Source organism: Sus scrofa, chromosome 6 (genome assembly GCF_000003025.6).
Source record: "Sus scrofa isolate TJ Tabasco breed Duroc chromosome 6, Sscrofa11.1, whole genome shotgun sequence".
NCBI lineage: Eukaryota > Metazoa > Chordata > Mammalia > Artiodactyla > Suidae > Sus > Sus scrofa.
The window spans coordinates 109,109,467-109,136,454 of record NC_010448.4 but is presented as its reverse complement, the minus strand read 5'-3'; the positions used below and the strand labels follow the sequence as shown (position 1 = coordinate 109,136,454).

Genomic DNA, 26,988 nt, shown 5'->3' with positions numbered 1-26,988 from the left:
ATTCAGTGTTGCCATGAGCTGTGGTGTAGGTTGCAGATGCGGCTCGGATCCTGTGCTGCTGTGGCTCTGGCGTAGGCCGGTGGCTACAGCTCGGATTAGACCCCTAGCCTGGGAACCTCTATATGCCGTGGGTACGGCTCTAGAAAAGGCAGAAATAAATAAATAAATAAATAAATAAATATGCTTCTGCTTGGAAGAAATAAAGCAAGGATTGTACACACATTTGTGTAGGTTAGACCATCCCTGGAAAGATGAGAAATTACTAGCACTCATTGTTTTGGGACAGAGAAAGGGGGAAAACAGGGTCTCTAGGATAAGTATGTGTGGGGGAATTGTCTTTCTCTGTTCCTTCCTTAACCTTATCCTTCCCTTCCCTTTTCTTTCTTTCTTAATGCAAAACATATTAAGAAGATGACCAATCACCAGGTACCAAGGAGACTCAGTATGCTGTGGACTGGCTTAGACTGAGGGAAGATGGAGTGGGGTTAGCCTTGACATGGATTGACTGGAGTTGGGAGGATTTGGAGATCAGTACTGGGGCACAAGGACTCGCAGTCCTGGCCATTTTCTGCAGAGGAAGGTTATCAGAGTTCTATAGTACATGATTTTTAAAGTTTAAAATTACTGTTAAGTTACAATTTTTATGTAGTAAAATGAGGACATTTTAATGTCTTCAGTTGGATGTGTTTTGACAAATATCCTGTGTAACCACTACTCCTATCAAGGTACAGAGCATTTCTATCACTTCAAAATCTCTCTGGTTCCCCTTCCAGACAGTGCCCTCCACTCCATCTCCGGCAACCGCTGATCTGCCCTCCATCATTATAAGCATTGTTGGTTTTGCCCGTTCTAGGATTCCACATAAACAGAATTCTACCGTATGTGCTCTTTGATGCCTGTCGTCTTTCATCCACGATATTATGTATATCAGCAGTTTGTTTTTATTGCTGAGTAGAAGGCAGTCTGCTTTGATTCTTCTTCTCTTTTTTTTTTTTAACTGAAGTATAGTTGATTTACAATGTTGTCTTAGTTTCTGGCATACAGCAAAGTGATTCAGTTTTGTGTGGGCTGTGTGTATGTACATACATATACATACACACCACACACACACACACACACACATTCTTTTTCATATTCTTTTCCCTTATGGTTTATTACAGGATTTTGAATATAGTTCTCTGTGTTATACAATAGAATCTTATTGTTTATCTTTTCTTGGCTGTACCCACAGCATACAGAAATTTCCAGGCCAAGGATTGAACCTGAGCCACAGCAGTGATCCAAGCCATAGCAGTGACAATGCCAGATCCTTAACTTGGTGTGCCACAAGTGAGCTATCTGTTTTATATAGAGTAGTTTATATCAGCTAATGCTTCAGTTCTTAATTCAGCAAATGGTCTGTATGTAGCAAATACGCTGGAATTAACGACTCTCCCCTACCCCACCACCCCTCCCAGATGCCCACCCCCTTGATAAATCTTGAACTGTTCCATAGGTCAGGGATCATAAAGTAGTTTAACATCAACTTAAACAAAACCAGCAGCTGGTGAGCAGGAGCAGTTGCAGGTGGCCCAGCTGCTCACCTGGAGGCGCAGGTCTGTGGATATTATCGCTCCTGTTCTTGGGCTCTGTACCCAGATAACCTTGGGTATTAGAACATTGCTCATCTGGGATCCCATTTATGTATAGAGTAAATAAAAATTAAAACCTCAATAGAATCCCTGATATAAGATGAATGACATAGATGTCAACGAGACACCATCCTGGGCTCCGCCAAGCACTCATGAACATTAACCTTCATAAATGTTTAGGTTTTTGTAATATAACCAGTAGCTGTTGAGAGAAAATGACAACAAATTAAAGAATGTGGGTCTTTAAAAATTGTATTAATGAGCCCTTTCTGTTCTTTTTAGCGTCAGTTAAACAGCATTTCTTGTTTAGAGCAGAAGACACATGTTTGTACCCAACTATAAAACACTATGTATAGATGGAATCTTCTCTAGCTACCTGTTATGTACCTCTGAAAACAAGTAAATTGTGGATCAAGAGAACTTTTCTCGATAGCTGTCAGATATGGCAAGGGACGATGAATGTGATTCAAGTATGTAAGGATGATGCCCTGGAGAGTGTTTCTGGTCTTTAATTGTAACCCCAGGACCTGCGATGTTGATTACAGATCCGTAGTCTGCACATGAAGCCAGAGCTTGCTTTTTGTGTACCCAGCTAACTTTCACCACAGAAAGGAAAAGAGAACAGTAGCATTGGCGTGCACATGGGCAGGAGTATTAAATATGTATAGAGTGAAAATGACAATTTTTATTAATAAATTATGAGTGATACATTTGGTTGTGCAGTGCATGTTTTCACTGGCCCCCGATCGACTTTTTTCCTGCCTTCCATGTGTGTTTTACAGGCTATGTCTGAAAAAATTATCCAGCATAACCATTTCTCTTTCTGTGGTGTTTTATTAGATTGCAATGATGTGGGTATTCTCCTTGTCCTCCAACTGCCACAAAAAAGTGAATTGCATTTTTGTGTTATTAGAGCTCTCCAAACAGAGTAAATGTAGATTTTTAAAGAGAACACTGCTTGTCACTAATGTGGTGTCATGAATAATTCTGCTGTGGTTGAGCTAAGCTTCATAGGCACTGAAAAATTTATAAGGTAAAAAGCATGCTTACCTATATTTCACCGTGGCACATAGGTCTGATTTGGGGGAAGCAAAAGTATGTGGTGATGAGGCAGTTGAGATTGGATACAAAGTAGAGAAGATTCATAGACTAAATGTATTACTCTACCTGTAATTATGTGATACTAGTATTAATAAGGTCAAGGCTCTCAGAATTTTTTTTCTTGATATAATCAACCAGCTTTACAATGATTATTTTCTTGCTACTTATTCCACCTTTCTTTTTTTTTTTTTTTTTTTTTGCCCCTTTCACCCACAGCATGTGGAAGTACCCAGGCTAGGGGTCGAATTGAAGCTGCAGCTGCTGCTGGCCTTCACCACAGCCGCAGCAATGTGGGATCCTTAACCCACTGAAAGAAGCCAGGGGTTGAACCTGTGTCCTCATGGATATTAGTTCAATTCATTTCCACTGCACCACGAAGGGAACTCCTTATTCTACCTCTTTAAAAGGAAACTATAAATAAAACTAACTTCAAAATTACATTCTTAAGGAGTTCCTGTCATGGCTTAGTGGTGAACGAATCTGACTAGGAACCATGAGGTTGCGGGTTCGATCCCTGGCTTTGCTCAGTGGGTTGGGAATCTGGCGTTGCCGTGAGCTGTGGTGTAGGTTGCAGACGAGGCTCGGATCCTGCATTGCTATGGCTCCGGTTTGACCCCTAGCCCGAGAATCTCCATATGCTGCAAGAGCAGCCCAAGAAATGGCAAAAAAGACAAAAAAAATATATATATATATATTACGTTCTTAATGTAATAAATGGATTTATCTGATTTTTTTCATTTTGGATTTCCAAATCTATACTAATACGGGATGCAACTTACATCATGGAACTCTGTAATTATGTTTTGCTTTTAGGGATCTAAGTATGTAGAAATTTCAAATGACATGGAATAATGCTCTACCTTATTTTTATAAATTTTTGCTTACTAAGAAAATGTCCTTATTGGTCTGATGATGTGGGGGCTGTGTGCCCTTAGACTGTTGAACAAAAATCAGCTTGTGGTTTCCAAATGTTAGTACCATCTGGATTTTTTTTTTTTTAACAAAAAGTTTTTAAGCATATTCTTAAGGAATGCATTTTGTAATTTCTTGGTAAATTTAATCAACCCTACTAAAAATGTTAATAAATCAGAGAAATTAACTCCTCAGATATATATCATGTAATGAGTTATTGGAAGTATTAATGCTGTTGTGTGTTATCTACTTGACATGTTGAATGTATTTAGGATTTAGAAAGATTTATTTTTATCAATCTGTACATGATTAACTAAAGGTTATATTCAATTTATGTATGTATTTATATTTATTTATTTAGACTGCACTTGCAGCATATGGAAGTTCCAGGCTAAGGGTCAAATTAGAGCTGCAGCTGCTGGCCTACACCACAGCCACAGCAACACCAGATCCCAGTCGTATCTGTGATCTACACTGCAGCACATGGCAACGCTGGGTCTTTAACCCAGTGAGTGGGGCCAGGGATCGAACCTGCATCCTCATGGATACTAGTTCGATTCATTTCCACCAAGCCACAACAGGAACTCCTATATTCAATTTCTAAGGAAATTTTCTCTCAGCCTTTTCTCTTTGTTAGGAATATGTCTCAATTATTAGAGTATATCAGCCCATGAAGTAAAAGTTTTGATAGAACCATTAAAGTGTATGTATTGTAAAAATCCTTTATTAGTTTAACTTTGTCTTCTTTTTTCTTTTCCAGAAAGCACAGACATGCCAACAAAGACTAGATAGGGAAATATCCAGCTTTCTCAAAATGATTAAGGAGTGTGACATGACTAAAGGTAAAAAAAATAAAATAAAAAAAAAAAACCCTGAAAAATATCCTAGTCTTTAACACAACCCATTATCATAGATGTTGACCCTTTGATTGATGATACATTTCAGAAAAGTTTTAGTTTTAAATTTAGAATTATATTTGAAAACCAAAGTTAAAGTTCATCTTTTAGGGCAGTAAATTCATTTTGGCTACATAGTGAGAATTGTGTTTATGAATCCCAGAAGACTTGGATTTTGAAGTCCAAATGTCTCGGGTTTGAATGCTTGTTCTGCCACTTATTAATTACTTTTGAGTAAAACATTTAGTTTCTCTGAGGGAGTTCCTGTCGAGGCTCAGTGGTTAACGAATCCAACTAGGAACCATGAGGTTTTGGGTTCGATCCCTGGCCTTGCTCAGTGGGTTAAGGATCCGGCGTTGCCGTGAACTGTGGTGTAGGTCGAAGATGTGGCTTGGGTAGCGCATTGCTGAGGCTGTGGCATAGGCTGGTGGCTACAGCTCCGATTCGACGCCTAGCCTGGGAACCTCCATGTGCCGAGGGAGTGGCCCAAGAAATGGAAAAAAGACAAAAAAAAAAAATTTCTCTGAGCCTCAGTTTCCTGATATATAAAATGAAGGGGTTTATAGTTGTCAGGTCTTGGTCTCCTATGAGTCTACGAACGTATACCTGAACTTGTCTAATTATTTTTAAATTTTTTATATTTTTGGTCTTTTGTCCTTTTAGGTCCACACCTGTGGCATATGGAGATTCCCAGGCTTGGGGTCTAATTGGAGCTGTAGCCGCTGGCCTGTGCCACAGCCACAGCCGAGCTGTGTCTGCAACCTACACCACAGCTCAAGGCAATGGCTGGATCTTTAACTCTCCTGAGCAAGGTCAAGGATCGAATCTGCAACCTCATGGTTCCTAGTCAGATTCATTTCCTCTACGCCATGATGGAATTCCAAACTTGTCTAATTATTAATCTCCCTTTCAAGAGTAAGCTTTTTATGCTTTCACTGTCCATTAGTTATGAATTAGCAAGAGTTAATTATAAATACTCCAAAATGAAAACACAATGCCATTCAAATTACAAAATCTTGGTATAAAATCCAATATGCAAATTAGCTTTTGGGAAAAAATTGTTTATTACTCTGTAAATTAAACATTATCATGTTTCTTAGATTTTATAGTTGCTTTAGACTTTAGCTATATGATGTGTTTATAAATAACTCCACTAAAATATCAATTTAGTTGTCTATGAGTTTATGATTAACTATCATTTTTAGTCATGATCTAGTGTATGTGTGCTCAGGGAATGTGAAGAAATGTTAACATTAGAGAGAACTGAGCATAAATGTTCTGTACCTATCCAAATGTACCTTGGGCATCCCTTTACTTCAGTTCAACAAACATGTATTTAGATGAGTCCTAACAGTGTGGGGAAAGGCTGAAGTCATTTTGATTATTGCAAGCTGAGATATTTCATTACTTTGGCTATTCATCCTCAATGGGCTTTTAAACTAAGGGTTCATTTGGTATAATTCACATAAGCCTAGAATTGACTCATGTCGAGTGTACCATTCAGTGGCTTATAGTATATTCACAGAGTTACGCAACTGTAATAATCATCAGTGGGCTTTTAAAATGCCATCTTCAGGAGTTCCCATTGTGGGTCATTGGTTACAAACCTGATGAGTATCCATGAGGACATGGGTTCGATCCTTGCCCTCGTTCAGTGGGTTAAGGATCTGGCATTGCCGTGAGCAGTGGTGTAGGTCGTAGATGCGTCTCGGATCTGGTGTTGCTGTGGCTGTGGTGTAAGGCCAGCAGCTACAGCTCTTATTCGACCCCTAGCCTGGGAACGTCCATATGCCACAAGTGCAGCCCTAAAAAGACAAAAAAACAAAAACAAAAAACATCTTCACCAGGAGCCATCAAAAGTAAGCAGAGATACTAACAACAACACTTAAAAGATGTAGAAACTGCACAGAGTGAGATGAAATATAAAGATTAATTTCTTTAACCTGGACCAAGGAAAGAAATTATATCAGAACTACGGCCCCATTATTGTTTTTTTTTTTTTTCTTTGAAACCTTGAGTCATATATATTCCTTGTCTCAGATCATCTGTATGACATGTCACTCATAGTGATGGCATGCATCATTTGTGCTCTTAGAGAAATGCATGCTATTCGGGACCACAGGAGCCATTTCATTTTGGACAGTTTACCAGGTTTGCCATCTGGGAAACTGAGGTATCTGACTGTGATCTGACAATGCCATTTCATATAGCTATAATAAAAGTCAGTAAGTTTATACATAAATGATAAACCTTATTTTCTGAAAGATTGGTGTAGATAAATAAAACTACCTTTTATGTAAATACTAAGTAAATCAGGTTGAGATAGTTTCGTGAATGGAATTGGAGAGTTTTGAAGGTAACTAAGCCTACTCTTAATTCCAAGGGTTTGTATGGAATAATCTTGCACCCTGTGTTTTATTAAAATAAGCTGATAGTGGACTTCCCGTGTGGCTCACAACGGAATAAGCTGATAGGTACACATCCTGCTCCAAACTTCCTACATAGTCTGCCAGTGACGTCTCAAGATGAAAAACGAAAATGTTCGTGGATGGAATCCAGAACTTGCAGCTCAAATTGTTAGTTGTCTTACATTTTAGTACAAACTGTATGAATGTGAACCTTAAGACTCAAGGCCCTTCTTTGTTACTGCATCTTGTACTGTACCCGTTCGGCTCTGTGTAGCCTCGCATCCAGATTACCACAGCAGCCTGCTCCTTAGTCTCCCTGCTTTCTGGGAACCCCCTGCATTCCATCCTTAAAGGGAACTGAATCGCAAGGCTTTTAGGAACCCTTCCAACTCCAGTTATATGAAATACAGCATTATTGCTGCCAGGTTAATTTTGGAAAGTTACTTTTTTAAAATTACAATTTTTTTTTTTTCCTCTTGAGGAAATCTTTTAAGTGTCCTTGAAACTGTAGAATAAAATGTAAACTCTTTATCCTGGTTTTTAAGGGCTTTTGTAGCCTGATCACAAACTGATTTTTGAACTTTATTTATAGTTCTTCTCCCCCATGACCAAACACTGTGGTTTTGGTCTGTAATGTCCTCTGTTAAAATAATACCTTTGGGAGTTCCCATCATGGCTCAGTGGTTAACGAACCCAACGAGCATCCATGGGGATGTGGGTTCAATCCCTGGCCTTGCTCAGTAGATTAAGGATCCAGCATTGCTGTGAGCTGTGGTGTAGGTCACAGACGTGGCTCGGATCTGGTGTTACTGTGGCTGTGGCGTAGGCTGGTGACTACAGCTCCGATTGGACCCCTAGCCTGGGAACCTCCATGTGCCGAAAGTGTGGCCCTAAAAGACAAAAAGACCAAACAGAACAAAACAAAAAAAACCTTTGTGGTACAATAGGTTCAAGATCCAGGGTTGTCACTGCTGTGGCTTGGGTTTACTTGCTGGCCCAGGAATTTCCACATGCCACGGAGGAAGACAAAAAAAATTTTTTTTTTCATATTCATGAGTGTCCCTTAAATCCAATTTCTTTCTGGATTAATGCCAAATTCATGTGTTTGGCCTTGGCATCACATCATTAAAGGTGCAAAGAATATGGTAATGAAATCTTTACTATTTTATCTTTACCAAAAGCCTTGTTGCAAAAAACAAGTAAAATAACCCAAACTTATAAAATTTATGGAAGACTTCCTGAAGGCCATGTAGTTGTTCTGTTCTTCCTGTGACAACCCTAAATTTACCCTTGGGTGTAGTAGCCAGGTTTTGACCATGCTGAATAATGTTGTATTGTAATTTATATTTGATCACATCACTTTATTACCTCAGGATCCTTTGAAGTGGGATTAATGGGTGAAAGCATATTAACAGTTTTGAGCCTACTGATGCATACTGCTTAATTACTTTCCAAAAAAGATATATTACATTACATGCCAAGTTTAATGCATGTCCTTTATTTTTTATTTTTTTTTATGGCCACACCTGCAGCAAAAGGAAGTTCCTGGGCCAGGCAGGAGTTTAATCAGAGCTGCAGCTGAGGCCTATGCCACAGCAGCACTAGATCCAAGCCTCATCCATGACCTCTGTCGTAGCTTGTGGCAATGTTGGATCCCTAACCCACATCCTCACAGAGACACCATTGGGTCCTTAACCCACTGAGCCACAATGGGAACTCCACATGCACTTTATTGCATGTTACTAAATGTGTATAGGAAAACCCCTGGTTAAAGGCAAGAGCATGTTTTCAGTTACCTCAAAGACAATGTCTTAAAAGGAAAAGGACTTTTATTCAGCCCACTTAAAACTTCACTCAAAATCCTAGGCTTCAAGGAAATATCACCACCTTCCCTGTTGCTCCCCCCCTTCCCCCCTGCCGCCCCGTCCACGCCACCCTTGTCTCCTACATGCACTATTAAATCAACCTCTTGACTCAGATCCTGCCCTTGCCCCCTACAGTCTCTACCCCAGGATCCCTCTGAAGCATCTGCGGGTTGATGTCCTTTGCTCAGAATATCCACTGGATTCCAGGTCTTCTCCTTGGAGTGAAAGATAAAGTCCTTCTGATGATTGCCAGAGCCTTCCGGGACCCTCTCACCTCCCTGTCCTCACCTCCCAGTTCCCCCTGCCTTCCTCTCCCAACTTCACTGGCCTGCTTGCTGCCTTGAGCCTGGGCTATGCTGGCCCCTCTGCCTGGAAGACTTTTCTCCAGGGTTCACCCTCCCTCACTCCCTCCCTCCCCAGGTCTTCACCCCAGCAGAACCTTCTGTTCCAGGCTTTCTCTTGTGTGGCACTGGTTTGCTCCTCTAGTCTGTTATCTGCCCTGCTTGGTGCCCCGGGCTGTTGATCACTCTAGACCTCAGGGGTACTTGTGGGGCTGCTCTGCCCTTGGCTCTCTGGTTGGATCCAGCAAACAGACTGTCCTGGCAGGAGGTGGGTGGAGGGAGGGAGGAGAAGGAGGTCAGGGCTAACCCTACTCCCTTCTGCCGGCTGAGGTCTGCTGGGCTCCTCCACTGGCCCAGGGCCCCATCCTCTGCCTCCAGCTCCTGCTGCCATCTCCTTTTGCCCCAGAATTTGCCAGCTCTTCCTTGTCAGGACACCTACTGATAACTACATCTAGTTGAAGCTTCCAGCTCCAGCAGTTGCTGCCCCCTACTTGTTTTTTGTTTGTTTGTTTGTTTGTTTTGTCTTTTTGCCATTTCTGGGGCTGCTCCCTTGGCATATGGAGGTTCCCAGGCTAGGGGTCCAGTCATAGCTGTAGCCACCAGCCTACAACAGAGCCACAGCAACAGCAACGTGGGATCCGAGCTGCTTCTGCAACCTATACCACAGATCACAGCAATGCTGGATCCTTAACCCACCGAGCAAGGCCAGGGATCGAACCTGCAACCTCATGGTTCCTAGTTGGATTTGTTAACCACTGAGTCATGATGGGAACTCCATCACTCCACTTGCTTTATTCTTTGTCATTTATCAAACTTCCTACAGATGTGTGTGTAGTTGATTGTCTACCCCTCCTGTTGGACCACAGACTCCACGAAGGGAGGAACTTTGGTTGGTTTTATTCATGGACTATCTTCAGCACCTAAACAGTGCATAACACATAGGGCTTGTGCCTGCTCACCTCTCCCTCCTTCCCTCCCCAGCACCTTCTCCAGCCACTCCCACTCTTAGTGAATGACATGGATAACATATTGATCCAGCTCATAAATTTATAGCTTATTTCTCTTGAGCCACAAAGAAACTTGTACTGCATTTGCTATGTCAAGTTAGTAAGCATAGAGATTATATAATTCAGTGAGACCTTATAGAGACAGACCAAATGAGGAAGAAGCCATCAGTGCTGGGGGAGATTTTGCATTCTTTTTTACCATTAGGAGTTCCACAGTCAATGCCATTTTTTTTTTTTTTTAATCGTCTCCTCTTCTCTGGATTTAGTTTTTTTGTTTGTTTTTTTTCCTGAGGCAAACCTTTGAGTAGTTCTTTCACTGAGAATCTGTGAGTGGTAGAATTTCTCTGTCATCTAAATCTTTGTTTTACTCCCATTATATTATGTCCATTATTATAAATAAGCTCACAGAGGCACAGAGAGCTTAGGTAATTTGTCTAAGTTCCCACAGCTAGTAAAAACCAGAGTCAGTGTTTAATCCTAGGCAGCATGCTCCAAATATTGTTCTTAGCTGATAAAGGGTCTAGACTAAATCGAGAAATCTGTGTTTATTCTTGAACGTTTGCTCTGTGAACCAGAAAAGTTTACAGCCTTTCATCCCTAGATCTACATCTCCAGTGAAAGGGAGAATTTGTTGAGGACATTCAGAGTCGCTTGGCTCTTGTAGTTTTGAGGTGGTGTTCGCATCCTTACAAGTCTCCCATTGAGAAGTTCAAGAGGATGGTGGGACTGATGTAGGGTTCACGTTCCTAACTCACAGCAAGGAAATCCTCCGTATTTTTCCTGTCAGTTTTTTTTTTCTTCTCTTTTCTTGTCCCGATGCTCTTTCTGGTCTTTTCCCTCTCCCAGAACACATCACACGGTTTCCCAAGCGCAGACCTCGGCACCATCTCAACCTCCTTTCCTGTGGTGCACATTCCGCGTCTCCACATTCATTCGCTCCCCATTCGCTGCGCTGACATAGGACCCAGCCATCCTGCCCGGGGGCTGCAGCCCTTCTTATCTGGCTGTGCCGCCTCCGGTTTTATGTTCCTCCACTTCCCTCCCCGTGGTATGTTCCACAGTGTGGTTTCAGAGGTGCCTGTAAACAAAACCAGGTCTTGTCACCTTCAGTGCCTGAGGGCATAATCAACTCTGACTTGACCTGTGTCTCCTCACTTCAGCAGTCTCCCCTCTTCCTTCCTCTTACTCACTGTTCAGCAACACTTGAGTTTTTCTCATGCTTTAGGGTCTTGTTCCTACCTTGTGAAATACTAACTTTTCCTCATCGTTTAAATGTAGCTTCTAGAAACTTCTTGGCTTCTCTCAGACTAGCCTAAGTGTTCTTACTCTGCGTGTCCAGATCACTCTCCCCTTTCCCTGTTGTGGCACTGAAGCCCTTTACTTCTTTACTCTTTCAGTTTTCATTTCCCACTCTGGGCAGACCTGGGCCTCCTCAGGTCTTAGAAGGTAAGAGAAGGGCAGGCAGAGGTTTAGGCCTGCTTGCTGTTGGGTGCTCCTGCACAGGCTCGTTATACAGGAGAGGGAGCTTCTGCCCTGGGTCCAGGCTTCCTTTCAGGGAATGGAGTTGAGGAGTCAAACCAATCAGACAAAGTGGCTATGAAATTAAGTGATCTATTACTCATATTTATTTCACCCAAAGTTTCTATGAGAAAACATGATCAAATTCTCACCCTTCCCCTTATTCCTTGTGGCACAGACCCTACCAGCCCTGACTTTCCTGGAGGCAGAGCTCCCCAGGTCACATGTGATTCTACTCAAATCACTGACTGTGTTGACTGGTTTTTCTCAACAATCATTACTGTGAAGTGAGGAGCCCAGGGTCAGAAGTGATGCAACTCCAGGCATAGCCTTTGATGGAGATTTTAATCAATAAAATCTTCCTGGCATTCCCATTGTGACTCAGCGGTTAAGAACCAAACTAGTATCCATGAAGATGCAGGTTGGATCTCTGGCCTCCCTCAGTGGGTCAAGGATCCAGCGTTGCTATGAGCTGTGGTGTAGGACTCAGATGCGGCTCATATCTGGCTTTGCTGTGGCTGTGGTGTAGGCTGGCAGATGCAGCTCTGATTCATCCCCCAGCCTGGGAACTTCCATATGCCGAGGGTGTGGCCCTAAAAAAGCAAAAAAATAAAGATAAAATAAAATCTTTCTCTTTGCCTCCCTTCACTCTTATTTGCAGAAGAATGCAAAGACATATTCCATAGTTCTCCTGGCTTCCTCCCTGTTTTGGTGCCAAAAGTTCTTCCCAACTGGTACTTTTCTAAATATTTTGAAATTAATCATTTCACTTTTCCCAACAAATGTATACTTTCCCTCCTATTCTAAAGACTCCCTCCCATCAGTACTGTTCATTCAGTAATAATTGTTTTACTTTGTTATCCTTACTAGATGGCAAGTTTTCTAAGGACAAAAAAAACTGTTTCTCAGTTAATTACTTAGGCTTTTATCTCCAGCACCAAGTGTAGTGATTGATACATGGTAGCCACTCGGTAAATGGTAGAAGCAAGTTTTAACCTCTCCAGTTCTCATTGACCATAATTCTGAGACTGTCCAGTGTTTTCAGTACTATCTGAAAAAATAGTTACAGATATTCGAGATATGTTTGTTTTATTGGGAATTATATTTAGCAATAAAAAATCTTTTTCAAGATCCAACTCAAGTCCCATTACTTTTCATCGGAATCCACTGTGTTACACCGTCTCATAATGGTAACTCCTTTCTCTGAACATGTAACTTTTTATGTATGTTCAGTTTGTTTGCTGTTTATATCTTATCCCTGATAATATCTTTTTATTCTTAACTCATTTAACACATGCTGTGTTGAACTATGTGTTTTATACTTCCCACTGCAACTAGTGTAAATTACATAGACGTAGATATGAACAGTCAATTAGTGGTACTTAACCAGTAGGTGATTGCATTGAAACTAATCATCTTAATTTGAACAAGAAATAGATTTATATTCTTAGTATATCTTACATATGTCACCAGTCTTGATTTTTTTTTTCAAGTTAATGGCTTGATATAGTTGATGTTTTTAGAAGAGTAGTTGGTTGATCTTATTTATTTATTTATTTATTTTTGGCTGCACCCATGGCATCCAATAATTGCCAGGCCAAAGATCAAAGCCAAACCACAGAAATGACAATGCCAGATTCTTTTTTTTTTTTTTTTCTTTTTCTTTTTAGGGCCGCATTTGTGGCATATGGAGGTTCCCAGGCTAGGGGTCCAATCAGATCTACAGCTGCCGGCCTATGCCAGAGCCACAGCAACACCAGATCCGAGCCTTATCTGTGACCTACCCAAAGCTAACGGCAATGCCAGATCCTTAACCCACTGAGCAAGGGCAGGGATTGAACCTGCAACCCCAGAGTTCCTAGTTGGATTCATTTCCGATGCGCCACGACAGGAACTCCCAACGCTAGATTCTTAACCTGCTGAGCCACCAGGAAGCTCCAAGAATAAGTGATTTTTTAAAAAATTTTTTATTTTTTTGTCTTTTTAGGGCCTCACCTGCAACATATGGAGGTTCCCAGGCTAGGGGTCAAATTGGAGCTATGGCTGCCAGCCTGCACCACAGCCATAGCAACTTGGGATCCAAGCTGCATCTGTGACCTATATGACAGTTCATGGCAATGCCGGAGCCTTAACCCACTGCGCAAGGCCAGGGATTGAACCTGCATCCTCATGGATGCTAGTCAGATTCGTTTCCACTGAGCCATGATGGGAACTCCTAGTTGATTTTTATGTGCAGTATTTTCTTCTCCATTTTGAGGAGAGCACTGATTTTCTTGAGGCATTTATATAATTCCGATTAAGTATGATTCTGTTTTAATAAGTTTTCATGCAGGTAAGATCATGTCTCTCTCTCATGTCATAGATATATTGCATTTTTTTTTCACCACAAGACAGAAATTGTCTTATTTTGATATTTTATTTCCTATGACCTTTAGCTTTGGCACTAGATAGTTTTGGGACTTTTCATTCTCTCTGCTGTTTTTTTTTTTTTTTTTTTTTTTTTTAAAGTAAATACAAACACTTAAGGCAGCACTGTTCCCAGAAAGACTAGGGTGAGAAAACAATGCTATTAAATCAATTTTTTTTCTTTTAAATATCTTATCTCCAATGATAGAAATATTTGAGCAAATATTGAAAAATAGGCAATATATGTCTACTTGTGCCTCAAGTAGAAGGAAAATGTAGGCTTTTCTTTTTTTTTTCTGGCCTCTCCCTGGCATATAGAGTTCCTGGGTTAGGGATCAGATATGCGCCACAGTTGTCACCTACGCCACAGCTGCAATCCTTTAACCCACTGTGCCGGGCTGGGGATCAAACCTGCATTTTTACACTGTGGAGATGATGCTGATCCACAGCAGGAACTCCAGGAAAATGTAATTTTACATAATCTATTTATCAATCTGCCCTAATTAGCCAGCCTGTAGTAATATCAATTAAAATGTGTGTATCTTAATACAGTAATTCTTTTGATGTAAAATAAAACAATCTAAAATCATTTAGATGTTCTAGGCAAGCCTGGGAATAAAATATTTTATTATTTTCTTTTTTTTTTTTAGGGCCACACCTGTGGCATATGCAAGTTCCCATGCTAGGGGTCCAATCAGAGCTGCAGCTGCTGACCTGCATCTCAGCTCAAGGAAGTGCTGGATCCTTAACCCACTGAGTGAGGCCAGGGATCGAACCCTCATCCTCATGGATCCTAGTCAAGTTAGTTTCTGCTGACCCACAAGAGGAACTCCCAATTTTTTTTCTCCTTATTCTTTAAATTGATACATGAGTCTTTTCTTCAAACAAAGTCCAGTGCAGGGTCTCGGAGTGTTAAAGAGATTGAGCATTTCCTGAGGGTAACAGAGGTCCAGCATACATGCAGTGTCTGTGTTCTCTGTTATAAGCAGACATGGCTGCTTTTGGAATCCAGTAGGAGAGGTCATAGCCCACAGCAGTATTTAAGGAAGGCTTCATGGAGAGGATGGCATTTGAACTTGGCCTTGCCGGGGCGGGGGCAGGGGGGTGGAGGTGGGGGGAACAACAGAACTTTTGGTTAAGTGGGGAAATTTCTGAATATGAATAATAATTTCCAGTATTCATGGAAGAGGGACCATCTTTAACAAAGGTTTGGAAGCAGTAAAACAGAATAGTATTTCTGGGAAGACAAATATTTTCAGAACAACAGCTTGGCTGATACTGACTGTTTATGGAACAACCCAAATGTTAGTTTAACGAATATGGACTTTTTCTATATAAGGAGAAAAATGGAGTTTTTCTGTATTAGGGTTTAGTTTGTTAACAAGACAAGAAACAAGTACTTCCACACTAGTTTTAAAACTTAGCCAATTAAAAATTGTACAGTGTAATCATGAAAACGACAGATTGTGAGCTTTTTATACGTTTCTCTTTTCACATATGATCTTCTAGCATCTTCCCTGAGTTCAAGAATATTTTTAGTACAAAAAAATAACTTTTTTCCTCAAAATTAACAGTGTCCAATTCTCAGAGTAGGCCAGATATAGTAACATACTGGCCCTTTTGCATGTATTTATTACAGCTCTATCTCTAAATATTAATTGGTTAAAACATATTTGCAGTGATTCCCAGTTGGTAACTTTTCTAGAAGCCTAGCTGTTTTCTTTTATATAATCAGTATGCAGACATCATTGCATAAGAAGTATGCCATTGTGAACAGACTGGCCCTGATATGCTGCAGTGCACCAGAGTGTTGCCAAAGTCCATGATTCTTACACCATCCTACCATGCAAGTTAATATTAATTCCAAAATCTTATTTAAACATTAGATTGCCAAAGAAGTTAGGTAACTTCACTCTTTTGGACTGAAGAAATTTTTTTTTGTTTTTATGGCCATACCTGCAGCCCATGTAAGTTCCTAGGCCAGGGGTTGAATTGGAGCTGCTGGCCTACACCACATCCACTGCACTGTGGGATCCGAGCCATGTCTGCAACCTACAGCACAGCTCACACAGCACTGGATCCTTAACCCACTGAGCAAGGCCAGGGTTTGAACCTGCATCTTCATGGATGCTAGTCAGGCTCATAACCTGCTGAGCCACAACAGGAACTCCCAGACTGAAGAATTTGACACTCTCTCAATAATGGATTCTTTTTTTGTTGTTGTTGTTGCTGTTGTTGTTGTTGCTATTTCTTGGGCCGCTCCCGCGGCATATGGAGGTTCCCAGGCTAGGGGTTGAATCGGAGCTGTAGCCACCGGCCTTCGCCAGAGCCACAGCAACGCGGGATCCGAGCTGCGTCTGCAACCTACACCACAGCTCACGGCAACGCCGGATCGTTAACCCACTGAGCAAGGGCAGGGACCGAACCCGCAACCTCATGGTTCCTAGTCGGATTCGTTAACCACTGCGCCACGACGGGAACTCCAATAATGGATTCTTATAAAAACTCGTCTTGATGTATGTTTTCTTGAAATATCTTTTGAAAGCTTGAATATGTTTTGTTTTTTAAAAACATGTAAAATACTCCTTAAAAATTTAGACATTTAATGATTGTTTTCTGCTAATCAACAAGTATCTTAAGTGTGAAATATCTAAAACATAGACAAAACTGGAGATGGTTAAGTATGTGATGGTATTTAGTAAAAGAAATATATACATGAATGACTATGCTTCCATCTTCCTATGCTTTGTGCCATAAAAGTGGAAAATTACTAGATTACCCAGATAATTTATGGAAGATAGAGGCTGTGTATGTTTTTTCCTGTTCGTCTCCTCGCAGTCCCCCAGCCACAGTTCTGCGTAAGACATCTGTTGAGGTACTATTTAAGTCACATGGCATCTAGCATATGGTACTTTCTTTTGCTATTTAGCAGCTAAGTACAGAATAAATCTTCACAATGTGTATCAAAGATTCAAAAAGGAAAAGTACGTAAAATATTTTAGAATATAGTAGATTTCAATTACTTGGGTGTTATTAAGAATAGCTAGCACTCGCAAACTATATTCCATAAGATGAAAAATAAGATAAAATGTCATTTTGTCTTTGTAGCCAGATATTAATCAAAGACTGTTTATACCTTCATTTAACACTTTTCCTTTTGTTGCCCACTTTTGCCTTATGAGTTTTTTGGGGTTTTTTTTTAGGGCCACACCCACAGCCTATGGAGGTTCTCAGGCTAGGGGTCCAATTGGAGCTACAGCTGCTGGCCTACACCACAGCCACAGCAGATCCGAGCCGCATCTGCAACCTACACCACAGCTCAGGATAACACCGGATCCTTAACCCACTGCAGGAGGCCAGGGATCAAACCCTCAACTTCATGGTTCCTAGTCGGATTCATTTCTGTTGCACCTCGACAGGAATTCCTGCCTTATGAGTTTTGAGAAATAGCTTTTTCAAGAAAAGGACTTGTCCTTGCTAAAATAAATCACATTCATGTAAAAAACTTGAAAAATTAAAAGAATAAAACAGTAATAGAGTTTTATCACTTAGTAGTAATGACTAAATAATTTGTGGTATGTTCTCTGTAGATTTTATTTACATTCCATTTCCCATTTAAAAATTGTTTCTTCTTAGTACCCACTATTTTATGGCCTAATAATTGCAAATTGCTGGCATTTGGATTTATTTTATTCCTTTTTTTTTTTTTTTTTTGGCTTTGGGGCCTCACCCGTGACATATGGAAATTTCCAGGCTATGGGTCAGATCAGAGCTACAGCTGTCGGCCTACGCCAGAGCCACAGCAACTCAGGATCCAAGCTGCATCTGTGACCTACACCACAGCTTAGGGCAGTGCCAGATCCTTAACCCGCTGAGTGAGGCCAGGGATCAAACCTGCATCCTCATGGATCCTAGTTGGTTTTGTTTCCGCTGTGCCATGACAGGAACTCCCAACTTTATACCTTTTATTTATTGACTTTGTTTACCATGTTTTAAGAATAGTGGTTTAAGTGAATCAAGATTATTTAAATAGGGGAGTTCCCTTGGTGGCTCATTGGTTAACGAACCAGACTAGGATCCATGAGGATCCATCCATGAGCTGTGGTGTAGGTTGCAGACGAGACTTGATCCTGCATTGCTGTGGCTGTGGTGTAGGCCGGCAGCTGCAGCTCTGATTCAACCCTAGCCTGGGAACTCCCATTTTCTGCCAAGTGAGGCCCTAAAAAGCAAAAAATATATATATATATTTAAAGTACAGGGGATGGTACAGATTTAATTGTCTTTCTCCTTTTGAGTTATTTTTTTTCTTAAAGGTTTCTGAATATTATGATTTTATTTGATGGAAAGGACAGATTTAAAGGATCCTAATACATAATCAAAATACAGTCCTAAGCTATTTCAACCAAGTACATTTCTCTTGAATTAATCTGCATGGATTATGACATTTCCCTTGTTTAAGTGATATGTGTGCATCTTGCAGCTTTCTCTTGTCAACATTCTGTTATTTTTTTGGGTTGTTTTTTGTAATGGGTAAAGTGGATTAAAGATTTTGTTTAGAGGTCCAGAGAAGATACTGATATTTATGTTCCCACCTTAAACATATACTGAAAGATACTGGACCTTGACAGGACATATTTTTGAGAGTGAAAGACCTATTTATACAAAACATTTATCCAAATAAGAAGTGAAGGAAGTTGAGTTAATGCCACCTTCAGATATTTTAGCCATCATGTCTCTTTTTAGCACTTTCTCTTTGAATAAAATTACTCATCTAGTAATAAGTATCTTGAAAGGAAATGTTAATGTTTTATAAGTAATGATACCATTCCTTCTTAGCAGCTCTTTTTCTTAAAAATTATATTACTACTTATTCCTATAAGCTTTTTAATTCTAGCTCTTCTCCTTTTAGGATATAGGCTTTTCTAGGTCAAAGCTACATCTTTTCTTTTTGGTAAATTAGTCAAGGCACTAATTTATGTGCCCTGCATACAGTGGTGCTTTATAATGATGCCCAAGGAACATACTATATGCTTTGCTTAAGGCAAATGGAAGGAGACATGAGGTTAGTAGATATAAAAATGTATTTGTGGCCTTAGTTTACTTTAAGATTACCTAAAGTCCCACTCATTTCACTTTTTTTTTTTTTTTGTTTATAGAAATGCTTCCATCATTTCTTCAGAAAGTTGAAGTTGTCTCTGAAGCTTCTAGAGAAACATGTGTAGCTTTGAGTGATTGCCTTAATCTCTTCACTAAACAAGAAGGGGTAGGTAGTTTGTAATTGAATTTTTTTTAAATGTTTGAGTGTCACATAGTGGATCATCCAATATATCATTGCTTTCAAATTTCTGAAGGTAGAAGAAAATAGAGTTAAAGGAAAGCTTCATTTTCACTAAAATTTAGAACTTACTTATTCCTGATTAAGCAGGATGATCCTGGAATAACTTCTCTTTTATCATGTAATTTGCTTATATATCCATATGTAACAAGTGTGTTTCAAATTGATCTACTCTGGGTGGTTGTGGCATTTCAATAGGAATATGAAAATAATTCTAGAAAGAAAAGGTCTCTATATGAAAAAAATATGTACTTTTATTTAGAAAATAGTTATTTTAACCTATGTGAACAGAGCTTAATGGGTTAAATTTTTGTGTTTGTGCTCTCTGCCCCTTGCTCTCTCCTATTTAAAAATTTGCCACTTGAGTTCCTGTCATTGCTCAGCGGTAATGAACCCCACTAGTATCCATGAGGATGCTGGTTCAATCCCTGGCCTTGCTCAGTGGGTTAAGGATCTGGCATTGCTGTGAGCTGTGGTGTAGGTCACAGACCTAGCTTGGATCCAGCAGTTGCAGCTCCAATTCTACCGCTAGCCTGGGCATTTCCACATGTCGTAGGTGCAGCCCTTAAAAAAAGCCAAAAAAAAATTGTCACTTGAAATTCCCACTGTGGTGCAGTGGGTTAAAGATCTACAGTTTAGGCTGTGGTGTAGGTTGCAGCTGGGGCTCAGATTTGACCCCTGGCCCAAGAACTTCCATATGCCATGGGTGGAGCTGAAAAAAATAAAATAAATAAATAAAAGTGCCACTTGATTTTCCAAATATAGCAAAAGTGGTATGCCTATCTGTTAGTAACTCTTTTCTAAGGACTGAAGGGTCATTAAAGTGTGTTTTGACTGCCTGAACAAGGATTTTTCTTTCTTATGTTTTTCCTCCCATTTTCATGATTTTGATGTAAGTCAAGTTGCAATATGATTATAGCATTGCAGAACACTGAGGAACAAATTATGACGATATGGGATTCAGGTAGTATTTATTACATGGTAAAACTAAATTCATTCACATCTCTTATGTGGTACCTGATGAATGTATTGATAACTTTTTTTGTTCTAGAAATATGTATAGTTTTAAAGTGAACACTAGCTTAGAAATAATTTCTAAAGAAGCTGCCTTATCCTAATCTTTAAGTTAAAAAAACTTAGGTAACCTCTTCTGTGTAAATCTATAGCTATGTATAAGAATATTAGCCTAAAGTTTAACTTCATTAACCTCTTTAAGCCTTTTAAATTTGTCATGAGAATTAGATAATTGTAAGCAAAATGCTTAGCATAGTTCCTGACACATAGTAAGCCCTGAGCATAAGTCAGCAGTTGTTACTGTGGGATGCTGTCTAATTAACACTTGTGACCCCTTTTCTCTGATGGTATCTTGGAGCTTCCATGTTTTTAACATTGGTTTTATCTTGTTTTGGGAGGAGGTGGTGTTGTCTAAAGAAAATTTATTTGACTGTTTGTAGACTGACTGTGTTGTGTTTCCATCCTTATTATTTAAGTGATAATGGGCTACTTAAGTTCTCTAAACTTTGATATTTTCTTCTTTCAAATAAGAGAGGCCATGTAGAAAGTCATTAAGCACACTAGTCTGAAAGTCTAACAGATCTCTTGTAAATCTCAGCCTTTCCTTAACCACTTGTAGGACCTTGGGCGAGTTTCTGTAGCATGAAAATATATAAACGCCTCAGTATGGGGTGTGGATATCAGATGTGTATAGATGAATAATATGTACACAGCATATTAGCACATCACGGGCACAAAATATTCATTTAGTAAATGACATTGCTTCAAACTTTTAAGAGTATCTTTAAGATTTCTGTTCAGTAATTTTATGAAATGTCAATTTTATGGAGCCCTTAATAGAAATCTATGGATTTCCTTCTGAGAATTATGATTATAGACAATGAGAAGGCCTAAAAAATATTTGCAAGATAAATGGCATCATTGAAGTTGGTCTTATCAAGTAGCTAAGAATTACAACATAGGGATTTAATGGCTTAATTGAGGTCAGAGTGGAACGATTATGTACTAGTAATGCCTTATTTATCTGGCAACATAAATTAAATTTTCATTATCTGGAAATTTTATTAAAAGAGCAACGATAAACTTTGAACAAAACAGACTTGAATCCAGTTCTTGGCTCTGCTGTTTAATCTCTGTCTTTGCAATACAATCTCCTTTTTAAAGTGGTGATCAGGAGTTCCCGTCGTGGCGCAGTGGTTAACGAATCCGACTAGGAACCATGAGGTTGCGGGTTCGGTCCCTGCCCTTGCTCAGTGGGTTAACGATCCGGCGTTGCCGTGAGCTGTGGTGTAGGTTGCAGACGCGGCTCGGATCCCGTGTTGCTGTGGCTCTGGTGTAGGCCGGTGGCTACGGCTCCGATTCAGCTCCTAGCCTGGGAACCTCCATATGCCGCGGGAGCGGCCCAAGAAATGGCAACAACAACAACAACAACAAAAGACAAAAAAGACAAAAAAAAAAAAAAAATAAATAAAGTGGTGATCAGAGTTCCCTGGTTGCTCAGCAGGTTAAGGATCCAGCATTATCACTGCCGTTGCTCAGGTTCGATCCCTGGCCCCAGAACTTCTGTGAGCCTTGGGCATGCCCCCCACAGCCCCCCCAAAAAGGAAGAGTACAGTTAAGTGACCAACCAAAACGAAGCAGACTGGTGTTTTGAGGAGTATATGAGATCATATGGTCAAAACACTTTGTGCAGTACCTGGCACAAAATAGGGACCCGGTAGATGTAAGTGACACAAGCCCCAGCAGCAGCAAAACTATTTTTACTCTGATCTCTTTTAAGGACATTTACTCTAAAGGTTACACATTCACTTCTTAAAACGAAAGTTTTCATATTGAATTTTATCTTTCCTGGGTGCCTCAGGATTGTCCCTTTGTATGTTTATGATTATTCTTTGTCTTAATACAGAGATGCCTTCAGAGGATAATGTTTATAGGACTCTTTTTTGATTAAATGGTCCAATCCTGCTAATTCTCAAATTCTTTTTTGCTCCTTATGGTTTAATAAATACTTTTTTACTTGCTTGATTTTTAGATCAATGGGGTGCCCATCTCTAGCAGTGGAATACTGATCCCTTTTGATATATTCATACTAATCTCCTGTTTGTTAAAAAAGAAAACCAGTAACCAAACTTGGTAAAATTATGTCCGCAGTAAGCCTAAGGTAGCTCTGTATGAGAAACATGGGGGTTGACAATGGGCACAGGTCATAGCATTGGACCTGGGGCCTTCTAGTATGCACTTGTTCTTTGCTTATTTGGGGGAGCCCTGATATGGCCTAGATACTCCTGGTTTCCAGGTGACCTCTATATAAATGAGACAGTATGTAGGCGTATTTTACTTGAAGTAACACTAATGTTGTTTACAAAAAACCGAGGCAATATATAAAATAAGATGTAAAGTTTGTGAGTGATCTATTATAGGGAACCTTACTAGATGTTTTTAGGGTGATATACTTGGGAAACATCATAGATTGTGAAGGCTGTGATTTTTCTTGGACCTTGTTTGAGAGTTCTATTCAGAAGGCTAGATACTGGTTTCACAAATTATTGTTTCTGTATTTTGCCTCACCAGAGGGTGGTATCAGAAGTGGTTAAAATGTCACTCAGAAGTCATCATTGGTGCCCTTCTGGTTCTCTGGGTTTTATTGAGTTCCCCTTGATATTAGTCAAACCAATTTTTAGTGTAAGCTCACCAATAAAATATTTCATACTTGCATGTTAAATCTCCTGACTGCTGAAGAGATGAAACCCGAACATATGGTTGGGATGATAGGATGCCAAGCTTGGGGTGTAATGGAACGATTCAGACTCTCAGTTGGAACCAACAAAAGTACTGCTACTCTGGACCAGATGCTAAAGTCTTTGGAGAGAATCCATACCCTCATGTGAACTCCTATGTCTATGTGGAGTCATGGTTTCTAATATTCATATAGCTTCCTGAGCTGCTCAGAGTCCTTTAATCCCTGTCTCTCGTTTGCAATGTTTATATCTTTCAGGCCTTCACCTTTTTCTCTCTCATCTCTCGCATGAGCAAAATTCTTTGTTACGCATCAGGCAGTCATTGCATGTGCTATCAACTTCTAACCGCTCCCTCATTCCAGTTTTTCTCTTTCCTTTGTTGGAGGCATCTGTTTCTTTTTTTGCTTCAAAAACAGCTACTCTCTTCTGATTTCTCCCTTATAGCTTCTATCTATCCTCCTACACCTCTTTCCAGTTCCATTTTTGAAAATGTGATACCTTCTGTTTCTTCTTTATTCCTCAGCTAGTCCACCAAGACTATTCTTGCCCACATCTCCTTGTTGCTAAGTCAGAGAACACCCTTAAATTATCTTGCTTGTCCTTTGAAGGATCTAGCATTTGACTGCTGTTTGCTTTTTGGAATGCTTCTTGGTGATTTTTCATGGTTCCTCTCTCTCTTGGCTTCTTTATTGTAACTCTGCCTCAGTGTTCTTCTCAAGCATCCTTTCCTCTGACCATGCTTCGCATGTTAGTAGTCCCTGGGTTTCTGTGGGTGGCCTTCTTACTCAGCATTCTCTCTAAATGATCTCACCTACTCCTTCGGCCAGAAATCCATGATGATTCAGGTATCTCCACCTTGGATCTCTCCTGAGCTAGGCTGTGGACCAGTATATCCAGCTGCCTTTTTCCCATTTACATATGGATACATCAGAGGTATTTCAAAACCAATGTGCTTAAAACTGAGTTACCTATTCAACTCAATTACCTATTAGGTAACTTAAGCTGGAAAGACTGGAGCTGTCTCTGGTTCTTTCTTCTTCCTCATCTCCACCTTTAAGCAAGCCTGTCGTTTTTACTTCCTGCATCTCAGATATATGTCTCCCTTCACTCCCTCTCCAGCCCAGCACACAAATTCCCCACCGTCACTCTGTTAGCTGAAGTTCTCAGGTTTGCTCTCTTGGATGTCTGCTAACATTTCCCAATCCCAGGGTCCACCCTTCAAAACTGAGTTAGTTGTTACTCCTATTCTAGGAGTTCCTTGCTGTAGTAGCACTTGTGACATTGTATCATTATATATTTACTTTTCACTGGAGTGCCTTAAGTAAGTATCTAAGTTATTTTTAGAGCAGCTGTGTTTGGCATATAGTAGACAGTTAATAAATACTTGAATAAATGCATAAGGAATATACACAAAGGAAAGAATACAAACCTTTAGGTCAAACCAATCAGGACCTAAATTCTGCTCTTTGAATCTTGAGCAAATTAATGTATGTTTGGGAATTCCATTTCCAGATCTGAAAATGAGAATACAAATGAGTTATGTGAAGTTCCTCAATACAGTACCTGGCACATTTTAGGTGGTCTGTAAATTGCCTTCTGAGACAAAATAGCCTTTGCTGGTGGGGGGAGGGTTTTGGCCACATACTGCAGTGGCTTGATGTGGGACCTCAGTTCCCAAACCAGGGACTGAACCTGGCCACAGCAGTTCAAGTGCCAAATCCTAACCACTAGACCACCAGGGAACTCACAAAGTAGCCTTACTTGTTCATTATTTTGTTTTGCCGCCTGGTACTACTTTTGTAAACTGAATTCCTCCTCTAATTTTTAGGGCCTAGGGAGAAATACTCTGTAGCAAGGTCTCGACCTCTTTAGTGCCAGATGTGACTTTTTGAAATATAGTAATATTTAGTCACCAATTTAGAATGGAAAAAAAGTAAATTGACTTCAAAAAACCATGAAACCTCACTGACATTAATTCCAATTTTTCCAAGTGTGGTTTAGTTTCATCTTCTACACATTTTACATTTGTCATGCGAATACAGCTACCACTGCTGGAAGGGTGAACTTAAAAGTAGCCTAGGATTTTGTCAAAGAAACGTTCAGTTTTCTTCAGTAGTACTCTGCTTCCTAAAGTCAAGGACAAATTTATATAACTCGGAAAGATTAAAACTAGCATTGGAATAAAAAGCTTGTTTTTTTTTTTTTTTTTTTTTTTTCCCCTCAGCAGAGCCTCATAAGTTAACTAGAAATTTCATTAGCCTGAACATCCCCCTTAAGCATCGCATTTATGTGGTGGGTCTACCCGGCCTTGGAGCCTTGTCTTAACCCTTTCAGCCTGGCTGGAATACGAAGCCACCCATTTCACGTGAGGCGGTTTCACATCAGTAGAGTTAATACTGTTGTTTTCCTCATCGCTCAAATGGTAGCCTAGGAAGTGTATAAAAAATAAATATGTGAAGATCATCTCAGTCTTTGTTGTGGACTTTCATTGTAAGCATGAGTAAGTGTCAGTTACCTTCGAGGTGGGAAGACTCCAGAAGAGGAGATCCCTCTGCTTTTCCGGGGGTGCGGGCTGGCCATTTAAAAGTTGTCAAGGCCGAGGCCGGCGGGAGCACAGCGCCAGTTCCAGGACCCCAGGAACGGCCGGCGCTTCCGCAGATGCACCAGAGCACGGGTAGCGGTGCCCGCCGCTCTCCCCGAAACCCCGGCCGGGCTGTGCGCAGCCCCCCGCAGGTCCCTACCTGCGCCTCCAAGCGGGCGCGGCGGCGGGGGGGCGGGGAGGAGGGACGGACGACGCCAGCCGCGGCGGAGCCGCCCGCGGCAGGCCATTTGCCGGCGGCGAGCCCCGGAGGGCGGCGGTGCGGCCCTCTGGCGGCCCGGGCGCGGCGCGGGAGTCCTGGGCCGCGCCTCTGCTCGACCTCGCTGGAGCCGGGGGCGGGCCGCGCGAAGGTGACTTAGGGAGACCTTGCGGTGCCGCCCTGGGTTGCGCCTCCCGGCTGGGCTGGAGGGGAGGCGGAGGAACAGGCCGAGCGCATTCGTGCTGGAGCCGCACGGAGCGCCGGACGGAGCGCGCTGCCGAGGAGCCCCGGCCCTGGCCCAGGTGGGTGGGCGAGTGCCTGCGCAGGGGGCGGCCCGGGCGGCCTCGGGACAGCTGGGGACGAGGGGGCAGGAAGGGGGAGGGCGGCCGGGCGGGATCTGGGGATGTTAGTAGATCCAAGAATAGTTGGACGCGAGTGTGCAGAGCGGAGTGCTGCCGCGGGTAGTGGGGAGGGGTGCGTGAAGTCGGGCGGGGACCCTGCCCGCCCGCCGGGTGTTTGCATCCGGCTTCTGCTGGGAGAGCCGCTGCGGGGACAGCCCGTGGAACTGATATTTTTTCGGCCAAATATTGGTAGTAGGTCAAGTAGGGCCGGAGGGGGAGGAGTAAGGCAGTGAAAGACATTATTGTCCTAAATAACCTTCCAAGTTAGTGATTTTTCGAATGTCTCTGCCCTCGTTGACATTGAGATGAACTTACCATCTGCTGCTCAGAGGCCGCTAAAATTGCCCCCCAAAACGAGAAGGAGAAATGCTTGAGTGGATTGAGAAGAGAAATGGAAATTATGCTGGGGTTGAGGAGTGGGGAGGTGGCTTTTAACTTTGTTTTGATTAGGGATTTTTGATTACTCATAGGCTTTCTTTGTAGCCTAAACCAGTGGAGAATCACGTTCCCCAGCATTCACAGCATGTGGCTAGTTGTTTTGTGTTATGCAGGTTTTTTCTGGATTTGGAGGGAGGGTAGTAAGGAGTAAGGAGAGGAAGATGCTGGGGAAGAGCTTC

The 26,988-nt window shown here is 41.2% G+C and overlaps 1 protein-coding gene and 1 long non-coding RNA gene across 8 annotated transcripts in view; one reads left to right on the top strand and one right to left on the bottom strand.

The window, feature by feature from the left end:
• OSBPL1A (oxysterol binding protein like 1A) overlaps window positions 1-26,988 on the top strand; it is a 244,221-nt gene that overhangs the window by 105,496 nt on the left and 111,737 nt on the right. For 4 of the 7 annotated variants that reach the window (XM_013999263.2, XM_021096189.1, XM_021096190.1 and 1 more), the window contains 2 exons: window positions 4,405-4,486; window positions 19,242-19,348. The exons of 1 other annotated variant lie outside the window; for it this stretch is intronic. In XM_013999263.2, coding sequence (XP_013854717.2) covers window positions 4,405-4,486; window positions 19,242-19,348 — 189 coding nt within the window. Of the gene's footprint in view, window positions 1-4,404; window positions 4,487-19,241; window positions 19,349-25,953; window positions 26,273-26,988 lie in introns of those variants that run through there. 2 more of the 7 variants (XM_003356381.3, XM_003356382.4) reach the window with 2 other exon arrangements.
• Window positions 10,029-26,763, bottom strand: LOC110261184. The gene is made up of 3 exons (XR_002345070.1): window positions 26,687-26,763; window positions 24,602-24,686; window positions 10,029-11,239 (listed from the first exon to the last, which is right to left on the bottom strand). It is a non-coding gene; the product is annotated as an uncharacterized LOC110261184 (long non-coding RNA).